Source organism: Dromiciops gliroides, chromosome 3 (genome assembly GCF_019393635.1).
Source record: "Dromiciops gliroides isolate mDroGli1 chromosome 3, mDroGli1.pri, whole genome shotgun sequence".
Classification (NCBI taxonomy): domain Eukaryota; kingdom Metazoa; phylum Chordata; class Mammalia; order Microbiotheria; family Microbiotheriidae; genus Dromiciops; species Dromiciops gliroides.
In genome coordinates this window covers 340,039,176-340,052,318 of record NC_057863.1, presented here as the reverse complement: position 1 = coordinate 340,052,318, position 13,143 = coordinate 340,039,176, and the positions used below count along the sequence as shown (strand labels likewise).

The window sequence follows — 13,143 nt, the reverse complement described above, 5'->3', positions numbered from 1 at the left end:
GGATACTTAAGTCGGCTAAAATCTGGCTGTAGCGGTATTTGACAGACCTATTCCCAGGACACACCTATTTCTGGGATACTCCTTAAGGAAGATCGAAGCGGAGACATTTAGGTTTTCTCTCTCCTCCTCCCACTAGGGTCACATTATTATAGAATGTCTGGGCGGGAAGGGACCTTGGACGTCTCCTTTCTTTCCTCCCTTCCCCCCCCCCCCAATGACAGATGAGGAGTCTGAGGGAAGGGAAGTGTTTTCCAATTGACTGAATGGATGGAAGGAAGGAAGGATGGATGGATAAATGAAAGAAGGAATAAAAGGATGCAGGCAGGAATACATGAAGGAATGAAGAAGAACGGAAGGCATAGTTTTGTTGCTGATGCTGTTGTGTGTTTTTTTCTGTCACATTAGTCGAACTCCTCGCAAAGAAAAGCGCTCAAAGGGACTGGAGACACAGCTCAGGTTAGGGAAGGGGGAGGAGGTGGCAAGGGGCCTTGCACGGGGGTTTGGCAGGAAGGGAGACGAGCGCGCCAAGAGCGCGGCCGAGGCTGTATCCAAAGGGGAAATGGGAGGGGCGCCAGCTTAGCCTCTGCCCATCCTGCCTGGACCACCCGGGGCGCCCCTGCCGGGAGCCGCCGGACTCCGGTCAGGATATCCCGCGGAGCACGCCGGGATGCCAAAGATGCAAATCACCCCGCGTTAAGGAAAAAAAAAAAAGCCAGCCACCGCAGCCGAGTGTCCGTGGCGAAGGCAACCAATAAAGCTTCTTGAATTTGAAACGAAAAGAACCGGCGGCGGGGCTACCGAAAGCAGTCCGGCCCAGAGAGGGCGGGTCCGGTCGCTAAGGGGGCTGGCTGAGTAGCGTACTTACTGACTAAGGCGAGAAGGGGGGAGTGGGAAGGACTGGGTGGGACGCCTGCGCAGAGCACACAGCGGGGCGGGGAGGGGCGGGGCCCCTGCAGAGGGAGCGGGAGGCGGGGCGGGCAGCGCGCCTGCGCCGAGCGTGCGGCGGGGAGGGAGGACTTGTGTGTCTGTGTTGTTGTTCGGCGGCGGCGGCGGCGGCGGCGGTAAGATGGCGGCGCACGGGGGCTCTGCGGCCTCCTCGGCGCTGAAGGGGTTAATCCAGCAGTTCACCGCCATCACGGGTAAGAGACGCGGGCACGGGAAGGCGGAGAGCGGGCTCGGGAGTGGGCAGCCGGGAAGACCTGGGCTTCCCCGCTCTGTCCTCTCGCTCCCACTCCGGGCTTCCCCCTCGGCTCCCGCCCTCCCTGCGAGGCGGCGGCGGCAGCAGTGACGGGGTCCCGGGGTGAGAGCGCGGGCGCAGCCTCGGCCCCTCCCCAGCCTCGCGCCCCCCTCCCCCGTCCTTCCCCGCCGTGGGACGAGGACGCGGGGACTTGCCTCTCGTCCCGGGGTGCCGGCGGATGGGGCCTGGCCTCACTCGGGGAGCCGGGGCCCCGGGGGCGGAGGAGGGAGGGATCGGGCCCCGCACCCCGCCGGCCGCCGCCCTCAGACTCCTCTGGCTTCTCGGGGGGGCCTGCCCCCTCCCCATGCCCCGCCACGGACGCTCCACACCGGGAGGACGGCGGCGCCCGTCCTCCCCCGGTGACTCCCCAGAGCGACCCCCCAGACCGGGGGGGCCCCAGGGGCCGGCGCCCACATTCCCGACCCCGACTGGCGCAGGCCTCCACCGAGAAGGTAGTGGGGGAGGGGCAGCGACGTGAAGGGGGCGGGGGGGGGGAGAGGACACGACAGGCAGGTATCGCTCACAGGCTTGTGGAGAGAGGGGCAGCACCTAGTGACCCTTCCGCGGGGGACCCTGAGCAATGTGGGGGTGCCACGAACCCCCCCCCCCCCGATTCAGCGACGTAAGGATAAGGATGATGGTGATGCGGCCTTGTGCTGCTCAGGAGAGGCATGGCCGCAGGAGCGTCTGCAGAAAGGGAGCCCTTTGCAGAGTGACAGTATCCACCGCCCCTTATCCGGGGTTCTGCTGTGGGTTTGCACCTCAGAAAAGGACGCATTCGGGTCCCCTTTCTCTGGGGGTTAAGAGCCATTTGCCATCCTGCCAACCCTCCATGTCCTGTTCCTTTCTAATGGTGCTGAACTTTTTTTTTTTTTTTTTGCATGAGTTATTAGAGGGGCGGAGCAAACTGGGAAGTTCTCTGTAAAGTGATTTGAGGGAAGAGTGACTCCATGTGCCTAAGTGTAATTTAACAGTTCTAGTGATTTTTTTTTCCCCCCCAATTTTGAAGGCAGTCAGAGTAAGTAAGTCTATACCATATCTGTGAACCAACTAAAAGAGGTATTTGCAATATCGAAAATGCATTTCCTCGGGACAATTATGTTGAAGCTTTAGTTGTCAATCAGGATCTTGCCACTAAGAAAAAATGCCCGTTGTATTGAAGTTTGGAGATTATCGTGACAGGTGTTTATAACAAGTTGGGGAGGTATTATTTTTTGTTTTTAATTTTCACCTTGCTGACGGTGTTGTAGAAAGTTGGTGCAGATTATTTACTTTGTGGTATGACTTCAGTTTTTATCAAGTAGAATTTGTAAATGAAGTAGGTCTAAAAATGAGCAGTTATCTACAAGTGATATTATTGTGACATTTAGTGATTATTATGATAAATATTTGAGAAAAGCGAAATAGCCTTCCAAATGTTTTTTTTCCAGGTAGGTATGTTTCTTAAAAAAAAATTGGAGATAATGTAAGTTAACGTCCTATGTGTTTGCACACTGTCTTTGTATTGAGTGGGTCAGGTCAGAGTTAAGGCAGCTCAGCTAGGCGGAACCTATGGGTTAAGAATGGATGGACTTGGGAGTCCAGAAGACTTGAATTTAAATTCAATCTCGGATAGATGCGAGCTGTGTGATCATGGACAACCTCTTTCAGTCTGTTTCCTCATCTACAAAATGGGGATAATAGCACCTACCTCCCCAGGGAGATTGTGAGGATAAAATGAAGGTGATATTTGTAAAGCTCTTTGCAAACCTTAGGGAACTATTAGATCCAGGAATGATTTGATATATTATTAATCATGTCCTTATTGAGATGATGTGGTATAGTAGAAAGAGTGCAGGATAGACTTCAACTCCAGGCTATAACTTAATAGTGGCCTTGGGCAAGTCATTTGACCTGTTTCCTCATTTCTAAAATCTTAAGTAATTATACTTTTTTTCCTAGGTTTAATTCGGGAGAGGGGGTGTTTTTTAGAAAAGTGCTTTTCAAACCTTAAATGTAAGTAGTTATCAGAATTTCTTGGTTTAATTGTAGATGGCTACCTAAGTAATTTTAAGTGTCTATTTCTTGGGGAGCTCAAAGTGTTCTTTCTCAACATCTCTAGCACTGTTTTAGTTAGAGATAGGTAAGCAACACAGTAATTTCCTAAAAGCCTGGAGCATTGACAAGTGACTCATCTGGTTGCCCTGGTTCTTTTTCCAGCACTTTCTTAATCTAATACCAGAAAGAGTATATATGTGAAAGGAAGGTCTTTGAAAAGTCAGAAGTACTCTACTGATGTAATGTTGTAAAACTGTGACAGTTGGTGTTTTTATTTCCCAACGATGATTGTTAGAACCTTTTGGCAAAGTTATTAGACTAATTATGAATATTTTAGAATATCTGTTACCAAGAACTTGACATAAATAGTTGCATTTAACAAAAATTAGTTAAATTTAGTTTAATCCTGTTTATTGAGGATATGGGGTGTTTTTTTGTTTGTTTTGTTTTTGGTGAGGCAATTAGGGTTAAGTGACTTGCCCAGGGTCACACGGCTAGTAAGTGTTAAGTGTCTGAGGCCAGATTTGAACTCAGGTCCTCCTGAATCCAGGGCCTGTGCTCTATCCACTGTGCCACCTAGCTGCCCCGAGGATATGTTTTTTTAATAAAGATATGTGCATTTATTATAATAAAGCAGTCATTTATATTAAATATTAAGTCGTAAGTAGTTTAAAGTGTAACGATTGGAATGACGCCACCTGCTGGAGACTTACTGTAGAAGAGTTCTGCCCATGAAGCAAAGGTCTTTGAGGGCAAGACCAGGCTTCAGGAAGTGACGAGGACTAGTGGGAGGAGGAAGGAAGAGACTGGCGCTCGGTCTCACTCTCTTTCCTGAGGAGGTTGGCGGAGAAGGGAGCTAAAAATGTGCTCTCCCTTTAATAGATAGAAATCTAGGCTTTTCTCTCTCTCTTTACCAAATTCTTATTCTCCTTAATAAATGCTTAAAAGTCTAACTCTTGCTGAAGCTTATAATTTATTGGCGACCACTCATTAGATATTTTAGACAGACTAGCTAGAATTTTAGCCCTTAACAAAAGAATACAAGTTTCTCCTAACTTAAAATATTAGCTCTTATAGCTAATTTAGTCTTTTCTTGCTGAAAAAAACAGGATAGCTGGTATTTCTTTTTTTCTTTCTTTCTTTTTTTTTTGGTGAGGCAATTGGGGTTAAGTGACTTGCCCAGGGTCACACAGCTAGTAAGTGTCAAGTGTCTGAGGCTGGATTTGAACTCAGGTCCTCCTGACTCCAGGGCTGGTGCTCTATCCACTGCACCACCTAGCTGTCCCTGTTGGTATTTCTTTTAAAGACTTCTTAATTTGTAGTGACTATATCCAAAATGAGAAAACAATTTTTTATAACTTTAGAAACTACTTTCCTTATATATCACTTCAGTAGTCTTATGTAGCCATAGTTACCTATTCCTCAGTAGTTAAAAATTGGTTTATACCATTTATTATCAAGAAAATCACTTAGTGACTGTGCATAGTCTTTTGTGACTTATACAGATTTTCTTTGTGCAATTAAGGTTAAAAAAAAAAGCAACCCAACTGTACAAGTACAAAATAGGGAAGCTGAGGCATTTCATATGAAAAAAACCTGGAGATTTTAGATGATTGCAAGTTCAATATGAGTCGGTGTGACATGGTGGGATCAGAAATATATTGTCCAGAATAAGCAAAGTAATAGTCCTTCTGTATTTTGTGCTAGATAAAATGTTTGGAGTATTGTATTTCATTCTGGGTACCAACTTTTATGAGGGATTTTGAGATGGATTGTATTTAGAGAAAGGTGAACAGGGTTGTGAGGAAATGTAAAACCATATGATTATATGAAAATCAGGTAAAGGAACTGAGCTCCTTTCTAGCCTAGAAAGAGATGTGAGTGGGGCTGTGATAAAGTGGTAGTTACCTCATCTGTAAATGGACATAGTTCTCACAGAATTTGTTGTGAAGAAAGCTTTGTCCATAAAAGTGTTGTAATGGGAGCTGATATTAATAATTCTATGAATGGAGAAGCTCTCTTCAGACTCTGAAAGTTAGAACAAATCAGTTGAGTTTGTGTGTGTGCGCTTACATGCACATATACGTACCTACATATTGGGGCAGACACTAAAGATGAAGAAAAGGATTGGGTTTCATTTGAGAACTTGTGGAGGGCATTTCAAGCTTCTTGAAACAGGTTCATAGTTTTTTATTTTTATTAATAATCATCTTCATTTCCAAAAATACCCTCTTAGCCCCTCTTTAGGGAGCTATCCTTTAGGACAAAGGGTTCATGGTATTTGAATTCATGGATTGCCATAATCTAAAGATTTAAGTTTATAGGCCATCCAAAGCTCAATGAAGAAAAGGACATGGTGAACATACAAAACTGTAAGCATTAATGTACAATTGCACAGGAGAAGCATGGTAAAGGATATCATTAGAGGGGCAGCTAGATGGCGCAGTGGATAGAGCATCGGCCCTGGAGTTAGGAGTACCTGAGTTCAAATTCGGCCTCAGACACTTAATACTTAACTAGCTGTGTGACCCTGGGCAAGTCACTTAACCCCAATTGCCTCACTAAAAAAAAAGGATATCATTAGAGAGCTGTAACTAGGAGAAAAAACAGTTAAGTAGTAAGAATGAGGAATAGCACTGAATAGTCCAGATATTCTTTTGGTGTCTACTATACTTCAGTAAATCTAGAGAGAAACCCTCAGCGTGTTGGGTAGTTCCTTTGTAGTATTCTCAAGATGAGATCTGGACAGGATTAGGGGTGACTCTGCACTACTGGTGATAGCATGTACCTAAGTGAATCTGAATCCATTAAAGAAGTATTATGGGAAGGGGAATTAAACTGATTCTTCTTGATTCCAGGAAAAACTAGGATTAGCCTATATGACTGATACATCAGAAGCTCATAATATAAATAAGAACTTTCTAACAATCAGGAACATCCAAAAATATCTTGTGTTTCTTCATGAAGAAATGAATTTCCAGTCACTGGTGGTGATCAACCAGAGGCTTGTTTTGACTTCATAAGGATCATTTGTAGTTCAGACAGATGTTGGACTATATAATCTTTAAATGTCTTTTCCAACTCTTAAGATTCTATGATCCCCTCCAAAACAATTCTGAAAGACTCAAGATAGAAGATACTCTCCACATCCAGAAAAAGAACTATGGAACCATGGATTTTTTGGGGGGCGGGGTGAGGCAATTGGGGTTAAGTGACTTGCCCAGGGTCACACAGCTAGTAAGTGTCAAGAGTCTGAGGTCAAATTTGAATTCGGGTCCTCCTGAATCCAGGGCCGGTGCTCTATCCACTGCGCCACCTAGCTGCCCTAAGAACTATGGAATCTTAATGCAGATCAAAGCATACCATTTTCATTTTTGTTTTTTTTATTTCTTCTTGTGGTTTTCCCCTTTTGTTCTGGTTCTCTCACAACATGACTAATGTGGAAATATGTTTAACGTGATTATAATAGGTTATAATTTGAATTTTTAATTTTATTTTTACATTTGAATATTTGATATTGATATTTGAATAGTCTTTAAGATTTATCTTCCTAATTGTGCATTTTGTTTTGTTTTTTGGTAGGGCAATGAGGGTTAAGTGACTTGTCCAGGGTCACACAGCTAGTAAATGTCAAATGTCTGCAGTTAGATTTGAACTCAGGTCCTTCTGAATCCAGGGCGGGTGCTTTATCCACTACTACATCTAGCTGCCCTTCCTAATTGTGTTTTACTTAGGCCAGTATTAGTCTACAATGCCTTAAGCACATAATTTATTGCTAAGGAAGGGAGAGCATTTTGGAATTAAAATTGGCTGTTAATAATCAAGAGTTTCTAAAGGGATTAATTTTTTGCAGAACCAAGAGAATAATAACCAAAGCTCAGCTTGTTGGTAATTATTTTTGGAGTCATTTTTAGTAAAGTCTTATTAATCAGAATTTGTCCTTAAAATGAAAGCCTAACTTTTTAGTAAAAGTGATTGTCTGGACGTAAATGTTTAAAAGTGCACTCAAATACTGAACAACTGTGACAAATGACATCTGCACTTCTTCCTTGAATTCCAGAAGTTTCATTTTTGCTTGTAAATACAAAAATTCAACCTGACTCTTTAAGACCATGTTTTGTTAGCTACTCAAGATGATATTTCTTCATGAAGTTAAAATGAAAAGTGAGTGCTAGAATGTGTTGAGATGTTCTTTGAAACTTAAAAATAAGAGAATGTTTTGAATGGTACCCCCAAATTTAGAGAATTGTGTGATAAAGGTGTCAAAGGTGATTTGGTTGAGGGCAAGAAAACAACTTATAAGAAGGCTGCTTCAACTTTGATTCAATAATTACCTTGCAGAAGTACAACTTCTGTCATACAGTCCAAGTGATTAGCTGTTGTACATTTTATGTATCTTGATTAAAAAAAGGTAAATGACAAGAAATCAGACATAATGGAATTTATTAAATAAGTTTTAAGGTATGGATTGATACAGATTTCAAAGATGTTCAGTGTCCCAGACCATATAGCCACAAACACTAGCTTTGTGACCTTGGGTTAGTTATATGACCTCTACCTCAGTTTCCTTAGCTATAAAATAGGGATAATAGCACCTACCTCCTAGGGTTGTTAAGAGGATCAAACTATATATTTGCAAAATACTTAGCACATAGTCAGTGCTTAATTAGTGCTTATTCTTTTCCTTCCTAAATAATTGATCATGATAAAGAACCTCTTATCAGTAAAAGCTATTTGATATGCTGTTTACTTAAGACAAAGTATACAATATATTTTGTAAATATTTCTATCCTAAAAGGTTTAAAACAAACAAGTCGACACTTAAATAATAAAACTTAAATTACTCAGAATGCCTCATTTTGTATTACCACGCCTCAGGTACATTGACTTTTCAGTTAAAAATGAGGTAATTAGAGTAGATGACATCCAAGGTCTTTTCTAGTTCTAAGTATGTAATTCTGTTCTTTTTTGTTAAGTAAAGAATAAATGTTAATTCTTTTACTTTTTGATGTAAATATATGATGGATTTAGTTATAATATATAATGGAGGCGATGTCTGTTGATGTGATTTCATCCTTGTGAAATTTTATAGTAAAGTTAATTCAACAATGAAACGGTAATATTTTTTCATTTCAGAAAAAAAGCAGAGATTCTTCTAGTGCACTATAGTAGTAGGTTTGGCATTTTCCCCCAGCACCCTTACACATCAGTAGTAAGATTAGACTCCATTCCAAGAAAAGGAAGCCAATAGTTTAGATAGGATTGGACATTTCTCATTCCAATTGATGTGTAAAACTTATTTTCCCCTATTTGCAATTTCCTATTTTCATATTGTTTTGCTATTGATGAAATATCTTGGAATCTTTGTATGAAACCTACTTTGATCCCATGCCACATATCCTTAGTCTTCATTTAGGTTGCTACACTATGTTTGTAAATATTTAGAAATAATTAAAATTCCCAAGATAGATTAGTGTTGGTCTGGAGCACACTGATGTGACCTCAGAGCTCCAGGCCACCATTTAAAAAAATAAATGTTTATTGATATGTTTTGTGTTTAGGTAACTTTAAAAAAATAATAAAACTCAGATGCTTTGAAACTTACTAGCTGTTTGACCCTGGGCAAGTCACTTAACCCTCATTGCCTTGCCCTCCCCACCCCCTTAAAAAAATGTACTTTGGGGCCCTGAGCCTTTAGGGCCTTTGCTGAACCTGAGATTTCATAGGTAGCTTGTGTTCAATAAAGAACAGCAGCTGCTTTCCAACTTATAGTCCTAACAGGTGTCTGGGACACTGAGGTGACTTGCCTAGGATCACACAGACAGTGTGTGTCAGGGTATCAGAAACTTGAATCCAGATCTTCTTGAGTCTGATACCAGCTCTCTCTTAACTTTGCCGTGCTGGCATATTAAGAATATGCCCCTTAAAATGACAGCTCTTTGAAAGGAACAAAAATTAGATGTGTCCTGGGGAAAAAAATACCAAGTACAGGTTGCATTCAGGTTTTTTTTAAAGCTAGCTTTAAAAAAGGAAAGGGCAACCCAGTATTCAGTCTGTAGTGACTTAATCTGGAGTAGTCATAGGGCCTGAGTTCAGTTCTATACTTGCAGGTTAATTACAAGTGTGACTTTGGGCAGGTAACTTAATCTTTTTAGCTCTTATTTCCTTATCTGTAAAACTAACTTTTAAAAGACCCTTTTGGGGCAGCTAGGTGGCATAGTAGATGAAGCACTGGCCCTGGATTCAGGAGGACCTGAGTTCAAATCTGGCCTCAAGACACTTGACACTTACTAGCTGTGTGACCTTGGGCAAGTCACTTAACCCTCATTGCCCCGCTAAAATAAATAAATAAACAAATAAACAAACAAACAAATAAATAAATAAAATGAAAGACCCTTTCAGGAGGAGGCAGGGTCAAGATGACAACATAGGGAGACAGACAGACATAGAAATCTCTGGACAGGGCAGCTAGGTGGCGCAGTGGATAGAGCACCGGCTCTGGAGTCAGGAGGACCTGAGTTCAAAATCCGGCCTCAGAGACTTAACACTTACTAGCTGTGTGACCCTGGGCAAGTCACTTAACCCCATTTGCCTCACTTAAAAAAAAAAAAAGAAATCCATGGAGAGCATTTTACAGGGAAAAGCTGTGCTCTAGAGCAGTAAGAGGTATCCTCTTCATGAACCTTGTGTAGGTTGCACCAATAGGTGCTTAGTGCCAGTTCTGTTACTCTCTATTATGTCTGTCTTCCTGTGCTGACATGGGCTGGAAAAAAATGACTCACTGTGTTTTTTTTCCTTGCATTTCCTAAATAGGATTCAGAGTGGTCCATTTTTTAGATCTGGAGGAATTTAGTGTGGGACAAGGAAGCTTACTCTATTTCTTTTTGCTACTCTGCCATCTTGACTCTCCATCGTATCTAATTCTTTATGATCCCATTTGGCGTTTTCTTGGCAAAGATACTGCAGTGGTTTGCCATTTCTTTCTCTAGCTTGTTTTACAGATGAGGAAACTGAGACAGAGTTAAGTGACTTGTCCAGGGTCACACAGCTAGTAAGTATCTAGGGTTAGATTTAAACTCAGGTCTTCCTCATTCCAGGCCCAACACTCTACTGCACTACCTAGCTGCCCTTACTTTAAAAAATCTAGTCTAATTACTTCATTTTACAGATAAGGAAATAAGAGGGGTAGGAAGATTAAATTACCTCCCCACAGGCTGCTATATTGAACTGTAAAAGCAAGATCAAAAGCAAGCAAGCAGCTTTGTAGCTTGGACTTGACATGTGGAGTAAAGTGGAGTCTCAGTTCCAACTTCCAGCTCAGTCTAAAGTCTGCAGAGGAATAACTAGGGCAGACATCCCAGATCAAAGGGAAGCCTACTCTTCTGTTTCTCTGAACATTGGCAAGGTACAGTCTTCTAGATTGCTGATAAGTTGAGTTGCAGCAGCAGTCTACTGAAACTCCACCCAGGGCAAGCTCACAGGCTTGTTGCTCAGACCCAAATTGAACTTAGGAACTTGAAAAGTTCAAACCAAGGAGGAAGCAATCAGATTCTGCCTTGGGTTACAGCGTTTTAGGAACACTGACAGCTTGCAGGTCCTCAGCTTGAGCTGTTCCTGAGATCTTGGAATAACAAAGCTTATTACCCTAAGAAGGCAGCAGTAGGACCACCTTAGACCTTCCTTTCAGAAGTCTACAGAACCTAGCTCTAACAAAGTCTGAAGTCAGAAAGTAGTCTGGAAGAATAAACAAACAAAGAATACTACCATAAAAGGCTATTATGGTGACAAGGGTGACCACAAAACATCTGTAAACAAAACCTCAAATGAAAACACAGCTAGGACATAAATTCAACTAGAATTTCTGTAAGAGATGAAATGGGGGGGGTTGGTTTAAAATATTTTTAAAAATGAAATAGTATTTGGGGGAGGATGAAAAAGAAATGAGAGCTATGGAAGAAAGAATTGGAAGGGGAATGAATAGCTTGGCCACAAGAGATATAGAACTCCTTAAGTAACAAACTCCCTGAAAACTAGAAAGGATCAAAAATAGAAACTAATGACTTCATGAGACAAAAAATATTAAAACAAGGTCAAAAGACTGAAAAAACACCTCTCCATTTCAGAACAAAGTATCTCATAGCAAAAATGACCAACTTGGTTAATATGAGTGAGCCATAAAAGACTGAATTGAGAGTAAACTCTCTCTAACATTTTAATACAGGGAGAATATGCACTTGTCCTCTCAGAACCTTATTAGCAAGGGGGATGGAGTAATGATGCAAGGCCTAGCAGTGGTTCTGTTATGTCTTTTTTTTTTTTTTTTTTAGTGAGGCAATTGGAGTTAAGTGACTTGCCCAGGGTCACACAGCTAGTAAGTGTCAAGTGTCTGAGGCTGGATTTGAACTCAGGTCCTCCTGACTCCAGGGTCGGTGCTCTATCCACTGCACCACCTAGCTGCCCCTGGTTCTATTATGTCTTGATCAGAAAGGGAGAAGAGAAATGGTGGGGTGAAGGAGGAAGATTGAAGGGAAAAAGGTTATCTCACATAATGGGAGTGGCATACAAGTAGATAGAAGTCTATACAAACAAGGAGGAAAGGGTAAAGAGTGAGGCAAACCTCACTCTTCTTGTTTTTTGTTTTTTGTTTTTTGTTTGTGGGGCAATGAGGGTTAAGTGACTTGCCCAGGGTCACACAGCTAGTAAGTGTCAGGTGTCCGAGGCTGGATTTGAACTCAGGTCCTCATGAATCCAGGGCTGGTGCTTTATCCACTGTACCACCTAGCTGCCCCAAACCTCACTCTTCTGAAGTGATCAAAGGAGAAAAGAATATACACAATTGGATACAGAAATGTGTTTCACTCAAAAGGGAAATATGAGGGAAAAGAGAAGAAGGAATTAGAGGGAGGGAAAATTATATTTCAGAAGAAAGAGATATAATGCAAAACAAACCTTAAGGAAATATAAAAACATAGTACTTTTTGCGGCGGCAAGGAATTAAGGGTTGCCTAAACAAGTTATGGTACATAAATGTAATAGAAAACTGCAGCTTGATGGTGCAGCAGAACAGTACTGCTATCAGTGGTGGCTAGAGTAATAGCAGAAGTTGTCCCAGTATCATGTTATTTCTGCTTTCTGGGATATTTTAATGCAGCTTGAACTTCAAAAGGAGTTATCTAGATAATTGACACTGAACTGTTTCTCTGGGAAGAAAAAAATAGATAACTGTCTAGGGAAGTTAATTCTAAAGCTTACTGGTAAGTGACAGAGGACACCTTATTTTGATAAGGTGAGCAGCCAGAGAAAAGCCTTTAGGGTTTCTTTGATACCCAGAAGCTAGAAGCTGATGGAATAGATAGGAGTTGGTGATGGATCTGCAAAACTAAGTGCCTAGTCTTTGACAGCGCCAATATTTTTAGATCAGAATATTTTTTTAAAATAGTGCTAGAATTAATATTAGAAGTATCACAAAATTACACGTATATCTTTGGAGAAATATATAAACACAGTACTGTTGATTTGAACTGTTGTGAAATTTCACAAATTCCAAGAGACTTTAATATTTGGAACATCTATGTATTGTGTTGAATATTCTACAACTTATTCATTTCAACAAATATTCAGCATCTTTTAGGGTGCAAAGTACCCTGCTGTCAAGGATCTAAAAGTAATGGACTAAGCTAACACAGAGATAACTGACACAATAATCATATAGTTACAATACATAATAATATGTGATAATTACTTGAACAAGGTACAGCTTAAAGTGCTGTGTGAAATACAAGAGGGAAAAAAGTAGATATCAACTTGAAAACATGAGGAAAAGTTTCATTGAGGCCAGTAGAATTTCAGTTGGTCTTTAATATTAGATA

The 13,143-nt window shown here is 41.4% G+C and overlaps 1 protein-coding gene across 1 annotated transcript in view; it reads left to right on the top strand.

Moving 5' to 3' along the window:
- Positions 1-1,009: 1,009 nt before the first annotated feature.
- The window catches only part of UBXN7 (UBX domain protein 7), a 52,163-nt gene continuing 40,029 nt past the window's right edge, over positions 1,010-13,143 (top strand). Inside the window, exon 1 of the mRNA XM_043992175.1 lies at positions 1,010-1,139. Within this exon, the coding sequence (XP_043848110.1) occupies positions 1,067-1,139 (73 nt within the window). The 5' untranslated portion in view covers positions 1,010-1,066. The remainder of the gene's footprint in view (positions 1,140-13,143) is intronic.